Source organism: Cloeon dipterum, chromosome 1 (assembly GCF_949628265.1).
Source record: "Cloeon dipterum chromosome 1, ieCloDipt1.1, whole genome shotgun sequence".
Lineage (NCBI taxonomy): Eukaryota > Metazoa > Arthropoda > Insecta > Ephemeroptera > Baetidae > Cloeon > Cloeon dipterum.
The window spans coordinates 32,112,208-32,138,977 of record NC_088786.1 but is presented as its reverse complement, the minus strand read 5'-3'; the positions used below and the strand labels follow the sequence as shown (position 1 = coordinate 32,138,977).

Genomic DNA, 26,770 nt, shown 5'->3' with positions numbered 1-26,770 from the left:
TCAGTTCCAGACATCGTATATTGTTGTTGGTATGTAGTGATCAGCTAGTTGGCAGGGACTTTTGCACGCTGGCTGGATGGAGTGAGTGTGTGTATGTGCTCTTAATGAAAATCGATCTGCCGGGATCGCCGGCACCACTTGGATTCTAAAGAAAGTGGATGTAGCTCAGCAGGTGGAGCGGGAAGATGCAGGAGCAGGGGTGAATGTGTATGTGTGTGCGCCGCAGCGCCGGCAGCACACTCGAGTCCGGCCCTTAATTATGGCCGCGCGTTTTCGGCGCTGACAGGCCCTCGTGCTTGAATTTGACATTTGTTTGAGTCGGGCGGCGGCCCCAGTCGGACCCCGCGGCGCCAACCGCAGCGAAACAACCTTTTTCCAGTTGTAACTCAGCCCGCGAAACTTCTCCAATCTGACATCGCCGAGATTGCCTTCTTGCTTGCTCGTTGAGTACACTTTGCCCGCGGAGATGCGCAAGGGAGTTACAAGACCATGCTCGATCCACCTGCAAAATTATTTCAATTTGCACAGTTTACGAAACTCGGGATGCTAGGCAGCGAGTAAAGGGATCCCCTCCTCCTTCCTCGACGAATTTTGAGTTACAGCAGTGTTTTTTTACTGCCGCTGGTAATACAGAAAGTTGGAGGATCGGATTGCTGCTGAGACCAATTTTGCTCTGTCCTGTCAGCGTCTCCGTCTCCGAGCGAGTCAGTCGTTTGCTTGCTTGCATTTCTGCTCATCCGTCGCGAGCAGCAGCAGCAGCGATGGACGAGGAATTTTTAATAACAGCCGTATTTGCGGGTGCATCTGCAGCCGCACGAGTTGAAATGCCATCTGCTGCATCCGACGATAGGTCGAAGCTGGAGGGGCCGATTTTCCGCGCGAACAGGGCCTGCCGAGCCCCAGCTGCCGAGATTCGCACGCCGACGACTCGCAGGTCGGCCGGACAGGACCTAAATTGAAATTCGCCGCCGTTGCCGTTGTGCAGAGTCGGCATAATGGAAGGCGGAGGTGTGGTTAATAAATAAACAGCGGAAAGAGTTGCCATAATTTGAGTCGGCGAGCGTAAGCGGATTGAAAGTTAGTTTTCCAGCGTAATCCCCTTAGCGGACGACTCTGCATCCCCTCACCCCCGCTCGCGCTGCCGAGCACGCTCTTCCGCCGGATCGATTTGCGCGCATCCAAATTCCGAAAATTCCAAACGGCGGAGACAATTTTTCGCTCGGTTGGCCGACGCTGCAGCTGAGTTGGTGTTTTTCTTGCCCGGCAAACAAAGCAAAAGGCAAACACTGCTCCACACACGGCAAACTTCTTGCTTGCTCGCCAGAAGATGGCCGGTAACTCCAACAAGTGATTCAGCCAGCGCCTCCATGCGAATGAAACTCTTTCGCCGATCCCAAGCAAACTGAAGAGTCGATTAGTTTTTTTCCGTTGGTTCGATTCTTACCCCATGCTGACTTTTAAATATCCCCTTTGACTATATTTAACCTTGTAAGCATTTCCAGGCTCGAGTTTAACCGAATTATTTTTTTATTTTCGCAGGTAAGGGATCAGGGCGACCTGTCGGCAACTGAAACTAGGTTTCCAGCCATGCGCGTTGCTGTAAAGGTAGGAATGCGGATTGAGAGTAATTTCAATTCCAGCACGACTAACTTTATATGTAAACTCTGTTGTCTTGCGGGAACAATCATTCAAGTAGTCCTCCCACCAGCTGAAATAGATAGGCTAAAAAGTTTTGTGGACCTGTGGTGTTTACTAACCAAGCAGCGGATAAATTTAATCGAATTTATCGAAAGTCAATCGCTTTGATGTGCGCCAGCGCCCTTTGGCTTGATTAAAACGCACCCTCTGCCTACCTCTCTGCTCGCGCTTAAGCTTTTGAAAAACGTGTAAATTCTACTGCAACAAAATTCTCTGATTTTTTTAACCTTTACTTTTTCCGAATGAAATCTTTTGGAGCCCTGCATTAAAAATATTTTCGAACATTCCAAAAGCAGAACTTGAGACCTGGAATTAATGTTTGGCCAGATTACAATCAAATAATCGACAGTTGAACAACCTTGATTTTTTGGTTGTGTGCCGTTTGCCGTGCGCTTACTCCTAGCGATGCAGGTGTTTAGGCAACCGGCTGGTCGGCGGAGGCGGGCGGGCGAGCCGGCCGACCGGATCACGACCGCGGGGTCGCGACCGCTAAGCAGATTTGCTGCGATGGGTCCGACGCAGTTTGTCCGTCGCTTGAGTGACTAGCTGAAAGCCTTTGATCGTGTTTCTTCTGTCTTCCCGCTCGTCCTTTAGCTTTTTGCTCTTAATTTACACCTCACTCGGAACAAGTTGCTCTGAGAAAAATTCTTTCCGAGTTTACAAGTTTTATTTATTACTCAAGATAGATTGTCGGCTACTCGACAGAGGACTTTGGAAAAAGAATTATGTAGCGTGAAGGGAAAGTAAATAATGTCCCACTTCAACACTTGAGCGAAGTGTCGGGAATCGAAATTTTGATTAAATATCCTAATTACGGCTGAAAAACCAAGTCGCATAAATCTCGATGCGGATCGTGTGTAATTGCACTGATTTCAGCGTCATGTCCTGGTTACGTCTAAATTTACACCGGTTTGAAATTGGTCCAAGAACGCGACGAGAGTTTTAGTGCCTACTTGTAGCAATTTTTCATATTTCACTTTTGTTGGTGTCGCATTTTGGGGTGCGGCATGATTTGTCGAGCTGAGATGCATAATTGGCCAGGGTCCAGGCAAGATGCAAGTCTGCTATTCGAGGAATACGTCCCTCTCGCGCGCGCTTTATTGCCCCCCGTCTTGAAATGCGAGCCTCATAAACGCGAGTGTGCCTTTCAAAACACGCGCCCCAGATATCGCTCATTTTCGGATCTATTTTCGTGCCAATTATTAAACGCGGCCCAAAATCAAAATCGGCGCTCGCGGTCGGGATAAATAAGCGAATAACTAGGTGAATGAATGGATCCGAGTGTTGACGGCAAGCGCGCGCCCTCCTGCTCTAGACGGAAATAAACATCCTGCAGTTGATGGAAATTCTTAAAATGCAGCTAGTCGGCGGAAATGTTATTCATCGGAAAAGTAAAAAATATTTCCCTCTGTCTTTATTTACACTTGAGTCACGCGGCGGCGGCGGTGGTGGTGGCGGTGGCCGCGCTTGCTGCCTGCTGCGGCTGAGGTAAAATCAATTTGCGGCCCGGCTCACTCAGGGGCTGCACCGAGCATTCGTACGCACGAGACCAATAATAATGCAAGGGGGGCATGATTGATGTGCCGTTTTTGCGCACTCAATTCGCCCTCACTCTCGCATTCGCCGAGGCAGGGTAAATAAACAAACGCACACACACACAAATAAATAAGCTATTAGGAGACAAACGGCTGGCAGGTGCGCCACCGACCCAATTAATCATCCGCCGCCTTTTTCCCTCCGCGAAAATGCACCGATTTGGAAAATTGTGCGCCACTTGGGCCTCCCCTCCCGCACGCTCACGACTCTAATTACGCGAGCAGCCAATTCCCAATGTGTCGCTTTGATCAATAAACAATAACAACAAAAACGAACCAACGAGAGAACACGCTTCCCTTTTCTAAACGCGTGTCCGTTTTACGATTTTGCTCTGGATGTGTCGTGCGCGCTCAGCTGCTGCAAATTCGCTGAAATCGCAGCCCAGTGGCGCGACGCTCCCGTCCCCGCCATCGATTCCGCTTTTGTGCACCTCGATCAGATTCAATCAGTCTGTAGGCTGATGACATCCTACCTTATACACCTTATTTTTCTAAGCTTCGCTGTAGCGCATGAATCACAATTCGCACATCAACGGGTTTAAATGCGTATTTTTTTAATTTTCCTAGTCTGTTGATGCGTAAGAAATTACTCATGTTTGGATAGCTAAATCGAATGAAGCTGCCGCGCTCATTTTTTCTCTGTTTCTATCTCGAATTTCCTGAATTTCAAAGTCTTCAAACATCCCGTTTGTTTTGTATTGAGAATTTAACTATAGATGACAAGGAATTCCACTTAAACTAATTCACAAACCGGTCTTAAACACTGAAATAACCTTTTAATAGCTTGGCTAATTGTGAACGTTTTCCTTCGTTTAATGGCGTTAGAGAAATCGTCCAACCATTGTTCAATTTTATCCAAATACCACGTGATTGCTTAAGAGTATTTTGTTTTAGATTTAAATAAACCTAAGTGATTTTTTCACGACTGGTTATGCCCCTGGTGAGTCCGTTTTACGCCACTTTGGGTCGTAAAAAGTTGGACGCTCTGCAGCATGAGTGCTGCGGCTCGAAAAAATGATGATGGAATTTCATTCGGCCGTTGTTGTGCCAAATCTGGTGGTTGCGCTGCCAGCTTTCTTTTACAGTGCAGAGGACATTGCTGCAATGAGCTCATCTTTGTTTGTTTTCCTTATTGCCATTGCCAAGTACATTTTTATTTCTATATCTAAATACGATATTTTTCTATAAAAACATCAATTTGCTAGAGAGATGTACAAATTTAATTCATATACAATGAAAGTATCTATATTTATCTCCGACTCGTCAAGATGAAAGCTGCCACACAATTATAATAGTCGGTTTCCATTCGTCGTCTATTAATAGAACGTTGATTTACGACCAATCCCTCAGAAAGGAATGTATTCCAAGGTTGGAACATAAAAGCTGGCCGCGGTGCTCGTAATAAATAAAACTCGTGCATCCAAAAGCAGCAATAAAGTCTGAATCAAAGTGGCCGAGCGGCGGAGGATTCGCGCAGCGCCCTCGCATGTCGAAGCACGGAAAGAGCGCGGATTCGTGTGCTGCGAGCAGCGCCTCCGCTGGGACGAAGAGTGTTTTCTTTCGGACGCAACGAGCGGCGAGCCAGTGCGTCCGTTCGCCTCGGGCTGTGCCGCGTTGGGGGCGGTGCACCTGTTGGCAGCGGCCAGAGAGTACGCACCCGTCGCCGGCCGACTCGCGCGCTGATGCCTATATGCCCGATGCCCGAGTGAGGTAATTGCATCGCGCGCACCAGCAACCAACCTTGGGCCAACAAAGGAAAAAGCGGCCTTGGACGCCGAGTCGTGAGCATCGCCAGTCACGCGTTCACCAGCCAACCAAACTGATTCTCTCTTTCTCTCTCCGCTCGGATCCTTCTCCTGGTTCCCCCAAGCCCCCGGATTTTATCCGCCGCCACCGCTGCTAATTGTGCACTGAATGGCTAATTCGGACGGCTGGCTACTCAATGGGCTCTGCCAGGTCGCTCGAGCACTGCATGCCGGCGATGACGCGCATTCTCAGGCACCTCGAGAGCAAATCGTCACAAGATGACTGCGCGCTTTTCGCGCCTGGAACCTACTTTACTCGAGTGTTGCCACAAGGTTGGGGGGTCGTCGCTGCAGGGAAAGAAGGAGTTTGTTCAAAAAATTTTCTCCGCCTGCGAGTGGAGCTCAAAAAATCCAGCAGCGTCGCTTTCACGAGGCATTTTTATGTGCGTGAGATTGAAAAACGTACAAGCTTGGATGAACAGAGCTGCCCGCGAGTTTATCGGTTTTCGTGTTTGGAGTTATGTCTCGTTAAAACTATTACGAAGCGAATTTAGATTCCTTAATTGAATACTAGCTATGGAAGTTGAAAGCAGAGACGTATTAACTAATGCGGTTGCTTGAAAATTCCATAAGCAATTTTATTGTTGCTTCTATATGCGGGGCTTCCGTGAAGAACCAATTAAAGAAAAAAGATCCAACGCTCTGCGGCTTTGTAACTCTCCGTGAAATACACTTTCTGCGATTTGATTAATGACATTCCCGGAGAGAGGAGCAGAAAATAACCCTTGCATCCCGCGCAAGGAGCTAAATAAATTGCGTCTTAAAAAAGGCACCAGCAGAGTTAGAGAAAAGCCGTTTGGGCAACGCTGCCAAAACTTCTCCAGACCGCATTGCGCTGAATAACAAAATAGCATATTCAGCGACCTTGCATGCCGCCACGAGATTGTTTGAGAGAGCGTAGCCAAAGTGTGCTCCAAGAGACACTTGTTAGATTTTTAACAGGTGGAACGTGCAACTCGCGCTTGTTGCCTCGAAAATAAAGCAGCGAAACACCGCTCAGAAAGCAACAAGCTGCTCCTCGTCCCTATCGCATGGCTCTCAGGTCCAGAGGCGACCGCCGTGCGTGTCCTGATCGATCAGGACGCGGCGGGCGTCCGCAACCCTCGGTCCGCCGTCACCTGAGGTTCGCGCCGCGGGAGGGTCTTCGGGGGCTGCGCGCGGACAGGGCGGCTGCGCGGAGGCGGCGAAGGCGGCGCTTCGCGCACCTGCAACCGGTAGTTTCGGCTAACAGGTGACGAGCCAAGCCAGCGATCCGCTCGGCCGGAATCGAGGGCTCTCACGCTGCTATCCTTTCCATCAGGCCGATTAGCCCGGCCGGCGCGGCCGCGGGGAATGCCAACCGCCCCCGACTTGCCTACCCTCTTCCCCGAATCAGTCTATTGCGTTTTTGCTGCGTGCGATTGAAACATCTGTTGCTCGGCTCGGACGCACGACAGCGAGCAGGGCGAAGGCGTGCGTGCGGCCGAGTGGTGTGCCCGAGGGAAAAATCGATATGGTCGCGCGCCGCTCACTCCAAATGCAAAATGCACTCGTTCCCTACCACCCTCCCCCGAATGTGCTGTTTGCATCAAACTCGCACTCGGCTAATTTTGAAGTGGAAACAGCGAATGGAACGCTCTTGATCGATTTTTCTCTGCAATAACAGAGGGGCAGAATAATTTGCAGCTTTAGAAATCCGATATAGAAAATACGATGCCCTCTTGTGGCCTTTAACAGGGAAATTAATCGGTATTAGGGTAATTTCCTATTCCAATCAAGAGTTAAATTTGCCTATATCTTTTATTAGTCGCTCGCAAAAACACATTCAATCAGCATAAAAATTGTCACATCGCAATTGAAAATGAATGATGTTTTCATTTCAAAAACGACGGAGAGAGCACTCCGTGCAAACAGTAGGCAGCTCATTTCGAAGCGTAATTTCCCGCCCGCTATTTGTTTTACAAACATTTGTGCTTTCAATCAATTTGCGATCCAACAGCAACAACAACAATGGTTGGCTGGTTGCACGAGTGCAGGGCTGCAGGCATTTCCACGGTCCTTTGTGGGCAAAGAGCACCTCAATCGAACGTTATGAGCGCAATTTTGATAATTACCCATGCTAATGTGCGGCTGCTGACCAGGGCTTCAAAGACCACCGCTGCTGACTCACTCGGTTGAGGGAGCACAGTGAGAGAGCGAGAGAGAGATCGATATTCTTGCACCACGAGTCGCCCAACTTGGATTTGAAATTGCTCTATTCCGCCATCAAAAATGAGGGTATTTATTTAATTGAGAGTGATGAGCTATTTTGGTGGCTGGTAGACTGAGCAGCGAGGCAGTGATTGCGCGGCTTGCTTTCTTCTGATTCCGTGGTACTCCACAAACCTGTTGCATTATGTACGTAGAGCGCGGGAACGCTGGCCGCACCAATTAGCCTTTTGCTGCCAAAGAAACACCCTTCACTAGGGTCGTGGTTTTGATCCTCAGTTGGAAAATTATGGGATATTATTGTACGTGTTCCATGCACTGCACATATATGTGCGACGTGAAAGGAGGGATGCCCATGCCCAGGCAAAAATTAACTCGCTCTTCTAGAACGAACGAGGAGTGCCTTTATTTCGGCCAAAAGGGGTGCGTAATTTGGCGAGAGGAAAGGCAAAAACGAACACAAACGCGGTGCCAGCGCGGACGTAATTTGGTTTGGCATTGCGAGAAAGGGTTGCCGAGGCCCGCGAGCGAAGGAGCGGGTGAGCGAGTTTTGAATTGGGCCAACGAGCCGATCGTCCGGCCGGCCTGGGGTCGGCAGGGCTGCGAAATCCGGGGCTCACGTGCGCCAACCTGCTGCTATCGACGCGTGCGAGGCAACCGGTATGAAACCGGCCGAGAAAAACCGATCGGCAGGCAGCTTGTGGGTCTGCGCGGCGGCGGTGCGTGGTGGGCTGGAGCGAGCGGCCGCTCGGTTCGCCGTCAGTCAGTCGTTGGCGAGAGGCAGCTCGAGCGAGGAGACCGCCGCCCAGCCTGCCGCCGCCGACAAGCCAGCAGCCGCCTCCAGGCCTCCACGCGCGCCGCCTCCGGCCCGACCCTGCAGGGGCCGCCCCGCCTCCTTTTTCCTCCGCCTCCTCTCTCTTTCCTCGTGTGCGGCCAATGCGCTAGCGCCTTCCTTCAGCCGCCTCCACCGCCTCCGCCGCCGCCGCCGCCCCAGCCGCCTCCGCTGCTGCTCGGCCCCGGCCTGGTGCTCGTCAACGTGTCTGCCCCTGCGACCTCTCCTGAGCAGCGCCGTCTCCACGCTCCCACAGAAATGGTGAGTGAGTGTCCGCACGTCCGTCCGACAGCCGGCTATCGGCCGGAGGCGGCGTGGGGGCCGCAACAGGTGCGCCCCAAGCCGCCTCCACAGGTGGATGCGTCCGCCCCCGCTGCCTCGGGACGCTATTACGGCCTCGAGAAAGGATTTGGTTAAGCAAATTAAATATACAAATTATTCATTCCGACCGCTCGCCGAAATTTTCGATCGAGTCGGCCACTTGGATCGGCTGTCGACCTTCGGCCATTCATGCCGAATCGGTCGGCCTGAGTACGCGTGAGTCCCAGTGAGTAAGTGTGTGTTGCCGCTGCTTATTCAAAAAATCGATGGCAGCGGCGGCACTCACACAGCACAGCAGCCCTCTCTCGCTCACTCATTCGCAGCCGAGCGCGCGTTCGCCGCCGGTACCCTGGCAGCCAGGTCGCTTTCCTTCTCCTCCTCCTCCTGCACTCCTCGCGGCCAACCTAAACAATGGGTTGGCGGTCGGAGAGACCATTGCTAGGTTGATCGCACGGCGTAAAAGATAAGATAGCTATCGCTTTTTTTCTGGCTCTCTTTGCCAGGATGATATGCGGCTTGAAGATAAAAAGCTGGTATGGAAAAACGGGAAATACGTCAAAGCCGACATTTCAGCAGTTTTATTTTTAAATTTGTTGGAATGGGATAACCACAGCGGAAAAACACTCACACTTACATATTATTTTATTGCAATTAATTTTTTTCCATTTTGCACACATTTTTATCGTAGCTTCTGTTTTTGGCGACAATATTTATCATTGCCCATAAATAGTCGAAAATATTGCTAATTTTAATATCAGGGACGCGTTGTCCAGTAGCTCCATGTGTTTCGAATGTTGTGGTGATTGAATAACCAAACTGTAATGTATATTATCGATTATTAGTCTCGGCAGAGGCGAAACACGATCCGATGATGTATTCGAATGTAACAAGCGCGCGACGGGTTGCATAAAAACACACGTGTTGCTCCCCTTTGTCGGACCGTTTTGTTCATTGCATTGCAACGCCTTTGAGCCGCAATTTTCGTTTGCATTCCTATTAGGACGATCGAAACTTGATACTTTTTACCATCCGCTTTCTGTTTTCTTTGGGCGGAAAAAAAGCCGAGTGTGCCCGCGGCGGCTGCGGAAGGCTGAGCCGCAATATTTGCAGCGAATGTTTGCGCGGCCCGCGGCGTTTTTAGCGAAACCGAACAAAGAGAGCGAGCGAGTGATTAGTGCTGAACACGGCGCGTGCGAAATTCTCTTTGTGCGGCGAAAGCAATTGCGCCGAAGGGAATTAGTGCCGAATAAATAATCAGCAAAAACAAAGAAAGCAGCAAAATGGCTGGCAGCTAAGTAGGGCCCGATTTGATACATTTCGTCGGACCATTTGCATCAAGAAGAATTAAATTACGTTTTTCCCTCTATAGAGTACAAGTAGCTGAAAAATTGGCCTCCAGAGGGGATCGCTGCAGCCCTCGGGATAAAGCTGGTTCGACTGTGTAAGCATTAATTTAACTTTTTTCCTCAAGGTTGACGCGGTGCCGGCTGGAAAAAACGATTTTCATCTCAAGCCGCTTTCCAAATGTGCAAGTTTCGCTGCTGCACGCCAGCCGGCAATGAGTTGCCTAAAACGCAGACAAAAACGCCGGTGACGTCACCCTCATGAAAAGCTCTGTTTGATTAGAAAGCCGACATAAAGAGGAAGACACGAGGACCGACCGAAACGAACGGGCTACTAACTCTCCCCACGAGTCGTGTCGGCGGCCTGAATTTTCGGCTAATTAGACGTTCGGCAGGTCGATTTGTGCAGCCAATATCCGTCTGACGGGCGCAAATTAATACGCACGCACCCCTGCCGCGTCACCCGCCGTGTCAGGGGGTGAAAACTCACTTCGGCTCGCATGCCAATGAAGGGCGGCCGTCGGATCGCAAATTGCACCTCTTATCGATCCGCCTTTGGCATTCCGTACGAAACTTTGCAGACTTGATGACTTGATGAACTGAAATGTGTTATTATTATAATTTTTGTTTATTTGTCGTACGTATAATGTCAGCAAACAGATATACACATTAATGGCTGACTAACATTTGCATAATATTGTGACATTTGCAAAATGGGTCTTTTGAAAATGAACTTCACAAGGACAGCAGGAAGTGGCGCATTTGCAACTCAATCGCTGAATTTACATTGAAATGCGTTGCGTCTACTCAGAGGCCAAAAACATGCATTTTGGTATTATTTTTTGAAGTAAAAAACGTAATACAAACTAACCAACACTCAGATTGACTCGCAAAGAAACTTTTATAAAACTAGTGGAGATGCTAATGTTAAGCGTAAATGTGACACAGCTGATTGTGAGAAGTGCCAATTGCGCTCCTATTCCTCCGCCAAATCTGATATTTAGCAAGACAGAAAGCCAATTCCATATTTCTGTAATGAGGGCATCTAGTCGTACTGGAAGCTACAGTAGAAATTGACGTCGATTCAGCTCGCCCGTCTCGAAAAATTGACACTCCTCGATTGATTTTTTTATCGCATAACCCGATGTAAGCAAATCCCTTCTTCTCTTTCCCCCGTCGGCCGTGTTGTAGTGGAGCGCATTATGGGCTTTTCGCGACGCAGGATGTGCATTTTTCAAAGTCGACCGCGCAAGCTGGGGTGGTGCCGTTCTGACGAAACGCGCCCCCGGCACTTCGCTCTCTCGCAACAGGTACGCACACCGGCTTACGACCCAAGACGCTGTCTGCGCCATGTTGCACGCTTTATCTGGCAAAAATGTAATTTCGCCTGACCAAATATACCCTCTTTCATAAAAACTCCTCTCAAGATCAAAGAGGATCGGACATTTTTAGATTCAAAATGGGAATTATGTAACTGCAATAATTGGATGTTAATCCATTTGTCAATTTGAGAGGGATAAAATCTACCATACTTTTGTATAGATTTTTTTACAAGGATGGGTGGTTGTAACAGTTAACACAGTCATACTATGCAAAGACTGTTTCGACCCTCCAGGCAGATTTTCTCCCCAGAATTAACTGTAGATATGATTCTGAATTACTTTGAGAACGGTTTAAAAAAAGGGGGCCGTAAGATAAGTGCATTTATATAAATAGCACATGATACAAAAGTGTTTTCTGTTGTTATGCCTCATAATTTGAGAGGCACTCGGACAATTTGATGCTCTTTGAGCATGGGAATTAAGGCCAAGCAAAAAGGCGTGACGACAGACGGCCACGTGGGTGCTTGCTCGCACTTCATGTTAACCCTAAAGAATTGTTGTCTCACGAGTTCTGGGTCGTGTCTCGTTCTGAGAAAAGCCAAGCATTCCTCGCAGCCACAAACCCTTGAAATAAAGCCAGCGAACCAAATTAAAAACTTTGAAACTCTTTTAGCAATGGAATTTTTAACTGCTTGCGACACACTTGTGAAAAATAATAATCAATCAATTTAATGAAAAGTCGATTTGAATAGAACCTATCTTTCGCTATCCCATTATACACGTACCAATGATAAAAATTAAACATTTACCACGGTCCGAAGCTTTTGTCTGTGCAGCAGAAGGAGCAAGAGCCCCTCCCTGAGTCTCCGGGCGAATATCTCGTCGTCACGTGACCCTCTGTGCGAGCGAAAGACCAGGTGACGTCATACTTTTGTGGCTATTTAAACAATGCACTCGACAAAGACAACAATCGGCTGGCGAGCCAAAGAGACACACGCAAGGCTCGGTGCTATTGAAAAGAAGACGATGATAACTCCTGGTTAGCGAGACTCTCATTCTATCTCGGGTAATAAAGGTGCTACAGACACTAACTAGTTAGTGGGTTAGAACGGCGGATGTGCTGCTGCGAGGATTCGCTCTCGACAAAAGAAGGGAAAGGGGATTTGTTCCACGCTAGCGCTCTGACGACTCACAGATGCGTTTTCCAATTTTGCCCACCGGTCGGTCGTTCCACAGAGATCTATATTATGTCTCTTTCTTCAAGTGTGCGACTTTAACGTTCAATCGCCTTTTTAATGGGCGTAAAAATTAGGGGGCGGCGAGCCCACCGAAAGGCCTTTCGAAACGCTGGTCTCTCAAGTCGTAATGTGTTGTTACTTGCTTTCGCGTGCCTCTTGAATTCCAAACGAGCACTACGTGTGTTCCATTCCAAATGCAGCCATTGCTCACACAAATAATGCTTCGTTTGAAATGCTCGCCTTTGTGGGTTCTCTCGATTTTAGTCAAAGGGCAGTTTACTCGCGTTATACCGTCGGAGGTGAAGTGGATTATTTTAAGTGATTCATTCTCGTACAGCAGCAGCGTAAAAGGCGTTATCGACTGTAATGCGGCTGAGCTCATTAATCACAAATAATGCCTTGCACGGTGGTTTTTAATGGGGTCTCTCGCAGGAGGTAAGGGCGGAAATATTGTTTGCCCAGCATTTGGCATGAAGGGTTGGCCCCACTAATTGCCTTGACAGATTGGAGCGCGCGCGCGGCGGCAGTTCCTCAGAGATTTGCGCCGCCCGCCGTACACAAACAAATGCTCTCGTCGTTCGCCGTGCTTAGTGCTTTGTTTGCTCTTCAATTTCACGGCGTTTAAATTCGCTCTAGGTGCAGCCTTGCTCGAATTGCTCCCCGTGCCAATTACGCCCGCCGCTCGCATATTTCACTAATATCCGCCCGCGCCGTTCTCTGGATCGCTCCAAGATTTGGCAAAAGTGCACGCGGCGTTGCTGCCCGGCAAATTTATATTGTTCATCCGCCGTCAATCGAAACGGACGGGCGAGCAGCGTATTGCTGCACAAGATTCGCACGCGGTGCTTTTTGCGCAGGTGGGTACGGCACCTGCGGCGCTGGCTGAAGGTCGGTCGGCCGGCCGGCCGGTGCTTTTCTCGCCCGCCACCGCGGCTAGCAGCACGCTGCATTTTGCCTTGGCTCGCATGCAGTCGCGCTCCGTGCGCGGTACAAAGCCGAAAATCGAATTCAATTATTGGCCCGTGTCGCAACCCATTCGGCGGCGCTCAGCACAGGCTTAGTCCAATTTTCTAGCCAAATTCGCCTCTCTTTGAAGCTCAGACGGGATCCGATTGGTTCGAGTTGAACAGCTTAAGTCAGAAAATGTTTCTTCCTCTTGTCAAAATTATTTATTTTGAAACCCTGCCACGAATTTAAAGTTTCCGGGAGGCACAAAAAGGTTCTTGACTGAACAGAAATGCCAAATTTGTTTGAAGGAAATAAATAATTGAACAGAGTTTGAAAATTGAGTGTGGTTTAAAAAGCTCCAAGTGAAGGAGAAGTGCCTGCATGAAGAGTAAAGAGGCTTTTGCTTGGGAGCGCAACGCATTCCAGTCGCTCTCCGCTTGGCGATGATAAAAATAATAATAATAATGAGAAATTCCAAGCAGAAACCGGCTACGCGCGGTGAGTCAGAAGCCGAAAGAGAAGAAAGAGGCTCGGTACACCGCACTGACACACACACTGAATGGCCGTGCGGTGTATTCTTCGCGGATTTGAAGAGCGTGGGTGGCCAGGAGGAAGCGGAGGGGCCCCCGCCCGGCCCCCGAAGGGCTGCAGAGAAGAGTGCAGCTCCAGAGGAGGAGCGGCGGCCGGCAGGCCGGCCGGCCGATGGTGTTCGTCTCCTCTCGGCTCCTAACGAAAATAGCGCCGCGTTTTGTTTTGTCCCGCCCGTGCGCGTGCGGCTATTTCGGTTCGGCCACATGGCCACTTGGCCGCGGGAAATGCATCGTCCGGCCGGTCAATAGACTGCCAGCGCCGGCACGGCCGCCTACCCACGAGGAATGCTGTCCGACGTGAAGAAAGACTTCAAGACGCTCGCTTTCCTGCACTTTGGGATCGGTCCAGTTGTTGCGAAGCCGGTTGAAATTGAAATTAACGCAAGACCTCGCTGGCGGTGCTTCCAATTGTATTTCAGGCACTGCAGAAAATGGCGTTACTGCGGAGCGATGAGTGTCCAATTGCTACGAGAAAACTCGGGCCAGTTTCTTTTTCACCCTTTTGGTGATTCATGCCTTAGATTGATTTTTTTACCACACATCTGTCCGATAAAATTGGGACATCTGGCAACCCTGAGATCGGTTGCATCTTGGTAAAAGTTTCACACATGCAAATAAATAATGGTGCAGCCGAAAGGGAACGAAATCGCCGTGCAGGAATTTTGAATCATGTTCGTCTCTGCAACGTATGGCAAAAACGATCAAAAATCGAGTTGATTTTCAAGCTGGTGGCGACTGATTTGTGCATGCAGGTGCATTCTCGAGTTGCATGTTGGCGATTTAAAGCGAGCAGCAGTCTCGGCGGGCAGAATTACCGGTCTGGTGAGCGTCTGAGCGACTGGATCTGAAAATTGCCTTGACCTTGAAGGTAGTGAGAGAGGTCAGTGTCCTCCCCCCTTCCGCTGGCGCGCCGCAGCCGCCGAGCGGTGGCCAGCAACTGTGACTCTCTCAGCGCTCGCCACTGTCTTTCTGCTCTTTGTAGGTACACACGCATTCGCCTGTTCTCGGAAAATGCAAAAAGAGCGCGACCAAAGTTGACTGGAGAACAAGGCAGTCCGACCAGACTCTGTCTGTGCTGGCCAGCCTCCTGCGCTGCATTGCAAATAAAATATATAGAAGTCGTTTGTGCGAAGCAACTCGCTCAAATGGTGCGGTCAAGGATGCTTTTTTAACTGCTAATGAAGCGTTGTTAGCCTCGAATCGGTTTTTTCGCACTTTTACCCCGAGAAGGGTGAACCTTCGCCGGCAAATTGCTCTGGCAACGCAAGTTTTAAGTAGTGTTGATACGTGAAAGATTCAGCACCCTTTTTACCTTATAATTGATATGTTCGAGTACCACTTTGAGAGAAAATTACAGGCCGCATCTATTTTGGGTTTTTTAGTATATTTTTATCAGACATTCCTTTTAGCAGCGGTTATTAATCTGTGGCTAATACTCTTTTGTCATTTGTTTTTAAAAATGAATAATCACCACGCTGTAACTATGAAAGTAAACATCAATTTCTCTCGTGAAAGCTCAACGGTGAAACCCATTAGCGTGAATTAGCGTCAAAAAGAATAAAAATGCGGCACTGTCCGCTCGCGCAAATTGCGTTCGTGCCAAACCTTTCCTCGGACTTTGCTATTTGGTTTCTTCGCGAATCAAACGGCAGTGTGGAAGCAAATCTACGGCGCGTGCAACAAGTAGTGCAGCGCAGAGAGAGACCAAAGACGGCAGTGCAAGAATTGTCCAATCGCGTGATCAGAAAGATTGCGCCTTGGTGCGTGTGTATGTGTGCCGCGAGGGTGTGGGGCGAGGGTAGATCGAGGGTTGAGGGGACGAAAGTGTCGCTCGCGCACGGCGGCGGTGAACGGGTCGAAAAAGGCATGACGTCACGCCCGCCCGCTAAAAGAAGGAAATTCGCCTCCCCGCAGCAGGTGCTCTCCCTCCCTCCAACCCTCCGAACCATTCTCGATAATACAATAATGCCGCCGGTGTTGGTGTTACAATACGCGAGTGTGTGGCGTGTGTGTGTGTGTGTGTATGTCCAAGCTTGGTGCGGCGCCGAATATCAATTATTTTTGCTGTCACCGCTCGCTCGATACTGTGCCGGCCGATCACGCACACACTACGGTAGAATGCAACCCCCGGCACACGTCGCGGGGACACGTCGCGCTGAAAGAATAATGTTTGCTAAAGCCTTTAACCAATGGAGGAGCTTGTAATGGACTGTTCTAATTTTAAATGTGGTCGTTTAGTTCCGCAAAATTGACGTTCAACTAAATAAACACGTCAAATGCTAAATTTAAGCTGCTGTCATTTTGAATTTTAAAATGGTGCTATTTCGTCAATTATTTTTTCATGTAATCGAACAACAAAATTTTATTGCGTTATGTCCGACTCGACTATCTTCTGATTCAGTGTACGTGTGCCTTTTTCCCTTTTTTTTTGTGATATTGGTGAACAGCGAAATAAATAAATAAATATTGATATTTAGTTAAATTTCTGTCAATTAGGATCAGCAAGGTCTCTCTGCTGAAATTTCTAAAAGTAATCATTTTTTTGGTATTTTAAATGGACAGTTCACTGATCCGCACCAAAATATTTTTGTATCAAAGCAAGTATGTGGTGTGGTGTTCACTGTTGCCGCTGCGTTTTGCCTGCGTGAATGGCGATGAAAGTGTAGAAAATTGGATTGACGAGTGGCGGCTGCGTCGGGCACAGTCGCCGCGCTGAAACAAAGAGGCGTAACTCAATTTGGCACCGCACGTTTGATCACTTTGCCCGCGTGCACACAATCCAATCTCGTCCTCTGTGTGTTTGATTCCCAATCGGGCGCGCATTCCTGCGGTTTGTCTCTTTGCCCACTCATTCTTTTTCTCTGTTTGTTGCAGGTGAGTTTTCAACAAGACGAGACTGCTTCCTTGCACGGCACACACTCGAGTCGCTGTTGTCGGAATGAGTACTTGGAAATTTGAATTTCCCCAACTCCAAATTCTTTACTGTTTCTATCTTTTGGTCGTGAAGAGCTAATGCATTCAAGTTTTAAAATGTTGAGCATAATTTTGTTATGTTGAAGCCTACTTATTATGATAAGCGATGAGAAAAATCTGTGCGATGAGCAAATGCGCAGCGAGCGTAATGGAAATGAGGCGTCTTTGCCTCCATTTGTTCGAAAGCTTTTGCTGGAAACGCATGAGAACGAGAGCGGAAAAATTCGGCGGCCGACTGCTTCATGGCCGTGGAACAGCTGCGAGACGACGCGAGTAATCAAAAATAAGACGCTTTCCGGATTTCTGCTTCAAGAGAGGGAGAAAAAAAATCGTTTCGTTCTTTCTGCCCTGTGTCACTCGCACCTGCTGACGAAACAGAAAATATTTTCTTCTAGAAAATCAGTCAGTCATAACCTAAAATATGACACGTTTCATTCCGCATTGTGCAGAAATATATTTCAGAATTCTTAACTGTCCCTCGGAAGGTTGTCGTGAATTTTTTACTAATATTTTGAGAGCATGAAACGCTGCTCCGCCACGCGCCAAAGACACTTTCAGTTTTTTACTGTTCCGCGCAAAATATTTCTCGGGGAAAAAATTCCCGGCCTCGCTGCGACACGCTTTGTATCGGCTTAATAATGCAAGCGTCCCTCGGGAGCGGACGGCGCGCGACTGGCAAAAATACGGCCGGAAAAATTAATTGAAAAGCGGATTATGCGCCTGCAATTTGGCAGGAGTTTTCTCCTGCGCGTGCGATTCAATTTGGCCGGCTGCTCGCTCTCGTTCTTCTCCATCTCTCTGAATTTATGAATAGCAAGAGAGTCATTAGAAAGTGAGATTAGATTGATTAGTTCAGCTCGGCTGGCGAGCTGCTCGCGCGCTGGCACCTTGGGCCCCATCACCTCTTTGCTCTGCCCGCCCGCCCGCCCGCCCGCCCACCCGCCTTTTCTGTTTACGTTCGCACCCCTGACGATGAATTTATTTATGCGCGTCTCGCTCGCTCGCTCACTCGCTCTTCCCATCCGGCCCAGCACTTTTTCCTTCGGAATTCTTTTAAGCCCGCACTCGCGCACGAAACAGCGCCATTTGAATATCGCGAGCACTTGTGGATCAAGCGGAAAATTTCGAGTGGCGTCGCTGAGATGTCAGACGAAGGAAAAAAAGCTGACTGACGCGCTTTGACTTTTCGCTCGCTGCCGTGCGGAGAAATCGAAAAAAAAATATGTTGGACATTTGACCCGCTTGACGGTTTCTCGAGCCAAAATTGGCCTGATAAACAGAGTTATGATTTTTTGCCGCACGCTCGTGGAGAAAATGCGATTGCAGCTGAAATTGCTCTGTGTAGCGAGCCAATTTGCGCCGAGAAAGCGGTTGCACCGAGTGATGCAGCGGCTTTTCATTCTCAATTTCTTTCTCTCGCTCTGCCGGTGTTTGGACTCCAGAGACGCGAGCTGGCCGGCCGTCTGGGCCATCTGGCCGCTCAAGTTATTTCCGTACGCCGCGTGTGCGTCGAAATTTCAAGCTGATAAATAATACTAAACACTGAGCTGCTGCCGCCGCTGCTGCCGGTATTCAATTTGTTGCTCCGCAAACGCTCGTTTGTTTACAATTGGCGCTTTTTCTACGCTCGGCAGCCGCCGCACGGACGTATTTACAAGTCGGAGCAGAGGATTTGCTCCTCGGAGGATTTTCGCCCTCTAGCTCATGCCAAGAAGATTGAAAATTTTGCTCTCACTGCGTAGCATAAATACTCCTACGTCTAACATTTTTTTTCATATTTCAATTTTCGCCTTTCGAGCAGGAGATTTATCTAATATTTCGAATGTTGTTCGCTAGTTTTAACTCTGCCGGTTTATCCTGCGGACCTTTTACAGAATGTTTTGTGCGAAAGCAGATTTATTTGGGATTAGTGTGGCTCGTGTTTTTAGAAACGGCCTGTTCATCACTTTTACCCGCCGCATTTTGTGCAGAGTCATCAGACAAACTGCCGCGGACAAATCCAAATAAATACGGTCCGCATTCATCGGACAAAAAATAATCAAGCGCCGTTTTGTGCGGAAGTTCTGATAGGTGCCACGGAACAAAATGTTTTGAATGGACACCAACTAGCTTTCACAGAGCCGCGGCTTGACTCCTGCATTTACTTTCGATTTTTATTTCCCGTTGGGATTTGAAATTCACATTTGCTGGATTCGTAAATATTTAATAACGCTATTTATGACTCCGAATATACTCCTAAATCAGAAAAAAACTGGCTGTTCAACTTGAAACAAAACTACCTAGAAAAAATGCTTTTATTTTCCCTCTTTTATGTAAAAAAAAACAACAGCAGTTACTCGTTACAACAACGCTCAAAGTTTATATTATGATGTAGCCTGGAGGTTATTACAAAACTAAATTATAAAACAGGTCAACGCTTTTCATTTTATGTCCTTGTGTTTATTGTAATAGTTTTTATGTAATGAACACTGAAATTCAAACTTTCCGCTTTTCTGATTCGATGGGGTGACAGCGAGCAGTCGCAATACACAACTTCACAAGAAGGCATTAAGAACGAGGAAAATTCTGTCTTTTTAGAGACCATTGGAGTTGAACATCAATAATAGTATTACACGCTTCACGAATCTGATGAAATGTCTTGTACCAATCCAGCTAAAATCCAGCATTGTGCAAAAATGCCTTCACGATAACAAAAAATCCGCACGCAGGACGGAGATGAAATCGCAAGCGAGGATGCCTTTGTGCGGCTGCTTTCTCATTTCGCTGAGTGAGCTGCGCCGCGAATGACACGCTGACGGCACGTTGTCTCGCAAGTTGCAGCGCGGCGAAGAAGGAGTAGTGTTCTCTGCGTGCAGCGGCGTGGTGGCCGCGCGCAGCAGCAGCAGCAACAGCACTCGCACACACATCCGTCTCGCTCGTCTGCTCGCTCGCTCGCTCGTTTGGCACAAAGATTATTTCGAGTGAGCTGCTTGCGAATGCAGGTCACGACGCGCTCGCTGCCGCCGCCGCTTGCATGCTCGCTTGCCCGACCGACTCCACAAGTTGCACCGTGGTCGTCCGACCGACCGACCGGCAGCTACGGCCGTGGCCGCCTGCCTGCCTGCGTGGCGCGTCCTGGGGGCGCCGGAGGGGCCACGGGCGCGCGCGGGCGCGTTTCGGTGACGTCACGCGCGCACGGCGCAAAAATCGATGCGGCCTTTGTGCTCGGGCTGCAGCACCACGTGACCGGGCCGAGTGTCGGCGCCCGACAGGTAGTTAGGCAACCGGCTGCACGCGCGCCCACCACAGGTTGCCTACCCCGGAGCCCCGCAGGCGCTCTCTCTCTCTCTCTCTCTCTCTCTCTCTCTCTCTCTCTCTCTCTGTGCGCCGCGCGCGCTTGTTTGTTTAAGTGTACCGCCGCCGCCAAGCCACCGCCGGCCGAAAAATACATTAACCGACCGCCGCCGCCCCCTCCCCGGCCCACCCCCGGCCACCTCCGAAACATATACATATGGGCGGGCGGACAAACTTTCGATTCTGGCTCCCCTGAGTGGGAAAGAAAAGTTGCCGTTCGTTGGCTCGTTCCTCGTTCACCGGTCGGGTCGGTCGGTTGGGAGGATTTATTTATTGTTTCTGCCTGTCGGGTGGGCTGGCTGGCGGCTGGCGGGAGACTTGTTATTTTTGAACGCGTTCTGTTTGCTCTGCTTCCTCTCCGACGCTCCCGCGGAAAGGTGGGATTGCAGTGTGAATCAACTGCCACTGTTTTCCTACAAAAGTGGCAGATCCGGGAGAAATTTGTTTCTCTTCCTTCCGAGCTGAGGTTTCAATCGGGCAATAAAAGAAACATTTGCGCGATTCGCGAGATTCAATTTTTCTAGATTTACGAGTAATAAAACCTTTTTTTGAATAACGAATATTGCGCTTCAAGCCGCCGCTTTTGAAACGTTTCTCTCTCACTCCTCAAATTGGCTGCGGGTGAAAGATAATGATTGAAACTCACACGACGACGAAGTGGGTCCGCAGTGGTGCTTGCCACCAAAGGGGCAAAGAGAAAAAAATCGTGCATGTTTTTTTTTTTTGCTCGCACACTCTTTGTTAAGCAGCATCGACCGACCGAGTACGTTGCCGGCGGCGGAGGAGGGGTGCCAGGCGGGTGGGCGCCGGAATAAATAGCAAATTCGAGAGCACCCACAGCGAATTGCTCTTAACGACGCTGCTCGTTTACAAAACGGCAGCGCCGCGGATCAATTTGCATATTTTTCATACCTCAACAGGTTGATATAATGAGCTCGCCGCGTTCTCCTTCGACGCAAAAATTGTCTCGGCCGACAACTCCGCTATCTCTAGGCGCATCGTATCTTCTTTGCCGCTGCGAACGACGGACGGAAGCCGAGATTTTCTTTTGACGTTGCCGCCGACGCCGCCGCCGCTCGCTTTCACGGCCCGTCCCGTCTGGCGGCCTAATTTGGCAAATGCACCTGTGAATTCAAATCCAGCTCATCCTTTGCAGCTGACCCCGGCCCGACCCGCCCGGCTGCCGGCAAACAAGCCGCTCGCTTTGTTCACAGCCGCTGATTCCGCACTTTCTTGCTTCGGATGCTTCCAAATTATCATTTTCATCTTGTCAAAGTTGCCAGACCGGCAGGGAGTGGAAGCAAGGCACACTCCACTAATTCACAGACGGAGGCGGTGCAAATTTTCCGGCCAAATTTGGACGGCCTCGTGTGGACGGGGACACGAGGGAAAAGATGAATGTTATTCTGGCCGGTACATCTAACGCACAAAAAGCAATAGTTTTTACTGCCCTCAGACAGCCGAAATAGAGATTACGAGCGCATGAAGATCTAGAGACGATTCGATTTTCCGCCAGCTTGAAATGTTTGCGGATTCCACTTGGGCCGCCGCCGAGGGTTTATTTATTTATTTGCACGCGCCGCTGGACGAGGGTCGGGGGCTGGCTGGCCAAGCGGCCGCCCCAGCACACCTGAGCCGACTTAATGAACAGCACGCCGAGTTTTGCCTCTTTTTCGGCTCCAACCGAGCGTCCCAGAAGCGTTTGCTTTTTTGCTCGCTTGCCAATTCGGCAGTTAAATTTGCTTTTTTACTGTATCAAGCCAGAACCCCGAATGTTTATTACATAAGTTGAGCGGTAGATTTTTTCCCGTTCCGATTTTATAAGTTCGCCTCTTCAGTGTTTAAATATTTAACTGCATTTGAACTACTGAATGTTGTTACCCATATTAAATATATTTTTAATAAAATCAAGCTGAAGATCACGTTAAAGTAAAATAATTTAAGAAATGGATAGAATCGTTTACTGTCTCTGTGCAAATGAAATCAATGCCTTCTCCCCGTTTTTAACTTTTAGCCCTATCAAACAGGATTATTTGAAGCGAAGAAAATGGTGCAATTAGGCAGTTGTCGATTGAGTTGGATTAAAGTCAATTTGAACGCTCGAGACGATAAGCAATTGCGGCATATGGCCGTCGACGTTGTTGATTTTTTTTATCTGCCACTGCCTGCGCTGAATGTCGGCGTGCGAATTAGCAAACTAATTGGGTCAATTTGAGCTGCGCGAATAATGAGCCGTGCGTCTGCTGCCATTTCTCTCTCGGCTGGCCGTTGCGGACCCTGCGCTCAATTATTCAGTCGCCGCTCGGACGAACAAGCGCGCGCTTTTTAAAGCCGATGGATGTGTCGATTTTTTCGCCCTTTGGCGCCACCCGCCGGCACGCACCAATCGAATTCCCCGCATTTTCGCGATACTGATTCGATTTGCGAGGAAATCCGTCTCGCGTCGGTCTCGCTCGGCGCCTAAACAAACTTGAACGTGGCAATCAAATTTCCTTGAGCCTCGCGAATCTCCTGTTTCGATCAGCAATCGAGTTAGAAATCATTCCAAAGCGGAGTCATTGCCTCTGGGTTGAGTTGCTGAATGAAAAGAAAATATTTTTGAAACTGCCAGTGCAGAAGGCAGCAGAGGGATTGCTGCTTCAACGCAAGCTGCGAGTTTGTCGCGCGAAATGCCATTTCGCACTAATTAATTGAGATTATGCGAGCCGAGTTGAAGAGGGAGCGGCAGAGTGAAGGGACAAAGTAGCACGGTCCCGGCGCAGACACGCCAACTCGCAATTATTTCGGGTGTCAACAGAGCCGAATCGAAAACGTGCGACCGGACGGCCAGGAAACGGACTTTTTTTGCGCCGATTTCTGTTTCGCCAGCTGACGCAGCGTGGTAAATTTATTTAGAGCGGCAGGGGTGCATCGCGTTTCGCGTGCTGGAGCCCGGTGCGCGCACGACGAATGGCTTTTTGATGTGTTGCGCACCGAGCAATTAGACAACCTGCGTGCCGATGTCGCCTCGCACACCAACTGCCGCCCTACAACAACTCTTTTGTGCCGTTTTTTGCTTTTCTGCATAGTGTAACGAGCTGAACATAAAAATGTTTTTTTTTCGTAAAAAATTACAGTTGACGGTTAATCTTGATTTAATGTAGTTCAGTACTAAACATTTTAGAGAGACTTGGTTTGAATATGAACCCTTTCAGTGTTTTAATATTATTTACCATTAATATCTGACTACGCAAAGTTCCAATTTTTCTATTCACCGAAAGATGGAGAAAGAGCCTTGAAAACAAAAAGTAAGACGCCCCAGTCAGCTTGAATTAAAAAAATCTTTTTGTGCTCGACAAATCGCTCAAAAGACCTGGTGAAACTCTATCCCGTGATGACGACACTCAATCCAGAGCGCCTGGTACCTTGCCCACTTCGAGCGTCCTTTTCAAAATATTCAATTGTCCACTAGCAAAGTGCTTAACAATCAGAGAGTCTGCACTCAGCTTGCTATGGAAGCTCGGATCGATTGCTCAATTTTCGGCACATTTCGTCGGTGAATCATGCATTGTTGATGACGCTGACCGGCGCCTCTTAACTATTCATGAGCGGCCAGCGAAAATATTAATTAATCAACGTGCGCGCGGCGGCGGCAAACGGGGCGCACGATGCAAATTTAATTGGCCGCGCGCGCGACTCTGCAAACGGCGGCAAGGTGCTCTCTCTCTCTCTCTCTCTCTCTCTCTCTCTCTCGTCGGTAGGGTAGTTGGTTGGTCGGTTGGTTGATTCGCTCGCTCGTTCGTTCGTTCGTACGCTGGCTTCGGCTGCTGCGGCGCTGATGCACTTTCAATAATTGAGTAGTCCAACTACATAAATCGTGGCTCGGGCGTGCGTATCGATTGCATGAAATATTAACGCGCCATAAAACACTGCGCAAGCCATCAACAATGGCCTCTCCTCTTTTAATTTTGAATCGGCGTGGCGGCAAGGAAGAGAGAGAGGCGCCGGCTCAAGACGCTGCTCGGCACTCGCGGCACTTGTCACTGTTGCGTCAAGAGTGCGGGGGAATTTTCCAAATGTTTGATCGGCTTACGGAAAGGGAATTCGCTGCAGGGTGCGAGGGTGCAGAGGTCAAGGTCGGCTGCTTGTTTTCGCGTGCTGGCACGTGCTCCTCGGGGCAGGCAAGGAGCGGCGGAGCGGAATTAGCCATTTTTTGCCTTTGAATTTAATCCTTTAAAAGCGTGTGCGGCATCGGGAAGAGGGAATAACAAATAAAAAAGGGAAATGGCGCCTACGTGCGGCAGCAGGCGAGGGGATGAGCGCGAAGCGGGTGGCCAGGGAATTGGCGCGGCGTGAGAGAGTGAGTGCAGCTCGTTTGCATCCTCGCCGCCGAGCAGGTAGAGGTAGGCAACCCGGGATGGAGGGTGGGCGGCGGGCGGCCAGGCAGGTGGTGTGTCTCTTGGAGCGGCAGACTCGAATTTCGCCTCCACCGGCGCAGCGAGAGAAAAAGACTCATTGTCGGCTGCGCAAGAATCGAATTTCAGCCACCCCGGCTTGGCATTGGCAGAACAAGCCGATCTCCGATGGGCGAAATGAGCTTCTTTAGCAATATGAGATGTTGTATCTGCTCCGTCGTGCTATTCTAGCTGATTACTTTGAGCTAGTCTCGTGAAAGAAAATAAAGAAGAAACAGTCGGTTTTCACTTGTAAGTTGTATAAACGAGCTTGATCAAGTTCTGCAACTAGTGTTTTCTGGATCGTGCTCGAATCGACTCGATTGGATGTTTTCCAGGAACGATAATTCAATTATGAGATTAACTTCACTCGAGCATTCGCCTCTCTGAAAGCTCTTCAAGCTTTTAACTGTCTCTATTAAAATGACAAAGTGACGCTCGAGCTTTGTTGTGAAATACCAAAAGTGATTGCCATCGGGAAAATGGCAAACATCAGCACAAGCTTTACTCGTTTTTGTACAATTTGGACAGACAGTGCTCTGAAAGCTTGCCAGTTACGTTTTAAATATTATTTGCATTGAACATTCTTTTAGCTCAATTTAAATTCGTTTTGAAATTGATCTACAAAGAGGAATGTACAATTCTCCCATTTAACCTTTTTTACGTTTTTACTACACAAAAAATTTATTGCTGTATAAAAAGAATTCCCCTCTTTGAAACGAACCATTGAAACGTGCAAACAAACGGCTGCAGTAAACACAAGGAGGCCTTTTACTTTGAATGCTAAGTTTGTTTTTGGATGGTTTCAGGAGCAATTACGAAAGTGTCATGCATAATAAGTGTTGAGGGGCAACGTGTAAAAGCGATACTTTAAACAACGTTGACAAATTAGTCGGTCAGTTCCACGGCCGCAAAATTTGGTGAGCACGTGATTAAAAAGCAGGCGATTGAAGCGTATTTTGCGGCTACGTCCACTCTCCTTCAGTCGGGCACAATGTGTGTATCAAGTTTCGAGTCTAAGTGCCGCTTGCTCGGTTTGCGGAATTCGGTGGGCCGACTGAAGCGATCGAAAACCGCATATTAGCTACCTTTGTCATCGACAGGCTACTCGGGTTTCGCCTGTGACTTTTCCCGGTCTGCGACAAAGAGGGAGAGGCTTTTATCGCGGCGGTTGTTACTTAAATACAAAAGCCACGAATTGCCGCCTTTTACTGATTGAATATTTTGGTAATTTCGCACACCTTTGTTTAACATTTTTGACATCGGATTCAATCGATTGAATGCGAATTCAGAGAAATGCGGAGTTGGGAGAGCTCGGCAAACACTCTGCCGTTGAATCCGCATAAAGGTGACGCTTCTGGGAAAAAACACGAGTCCCTTGTGAAAATTTCCTGCTCTTTTTCTCCGATACCGGCCACCCTGAGATTTTTCCTCGCCGGAAAAGCTCTTCCTCTGCTTGCATATTTTGCAACTTTTTGCAAGAGAAAAAGATGAAGAGGAAGTCTCAGCTTGTTATTTCGCGGGGCGCATTCAGCTCGGCTGGCTGCTTGCACGGGCGGGTGGAAAATCTTTTATCTGGCGAAACTGGTGTAACAATCCGGGCGGCTGTCTCTCGCCTCAGACTCTTTCGATGCAACAATGGCCCTGCGAGAGAGAGTGAGCGAGGGGATGGAGGCGGGCGGGCGGGCGGCAGCCGAGTGACAGCTCCATTCCGACGACTCGGCGACGAATACATTTGCCGTGTTTTTCTTTTCTATTCGCCGGTTGGCAAACAATCCCTCTGACGTCGCGGCTCCCTTTTCGCCTCGCTTCACGCATAATATTTGAATTTATACTCTCTCGCTCTCTCGCTCGCTCGCTCGCGCTCTCTCAGCGGCGGCGCAGCACTCGGCTTTGGCATTTTCTTGCGAAACCAAAGATCGTCAAAACTGACTCGCCACTTGTTGTCGCAATGGCAAAAGCGCGCGCACACATACACACACACGTTGTTCGCGCGATCGATTTTCCGCCGCTTTCTTCTCGCGCCCACCAAGGCAAACAACGCGCGCGCCCATCAACAACACTTCCCTCCATTCGAGATAACAATCTGCCCTCCGACAACAACAGGTCACACAGTACTCACAGCGCTGCGGCTCTTATTTTGTTATGTGCA

The 26,770-nt window shown here is 49.0% G+C and overlaps 1 protein-coding gene across 12 annotated transcripts in view; it reads left to right on the top strand.

Annotated features, from left to right (window-relative positions):
• Positions 1-26,770, top strand: part of heph (polypyrimidine tract-binding protein 1 heph) — a 68,793-nt gene that overhangs the window by 25,419 nt on the left and 16,604 nt on the right. For 3 of the 12 annotated variants that reach the window (XM_065482811.1, XM_065482819.1, XM_065482802.1), the window contains exon 3: positions 1,540-1,605. The exons of 2 other annotated variants lie outside the window; for them this stretch is intronic. In XM_065482811.1, coding sequence (XP_065338883.1) covers positions 1,540-1,605 — 66 coding nt within the window. Of the gene's footprint in view, positions 1-1,539; positions 1,606-8,034; positions 8,379-16,796; positions 16,822-26,770 lie in introns of those variants that run through there. 7 more of the 12 variants (XM_065482868.1, XM_065482794.1, XM_065482786.1 and 4 more) reach the window with 3 other exon arrangements.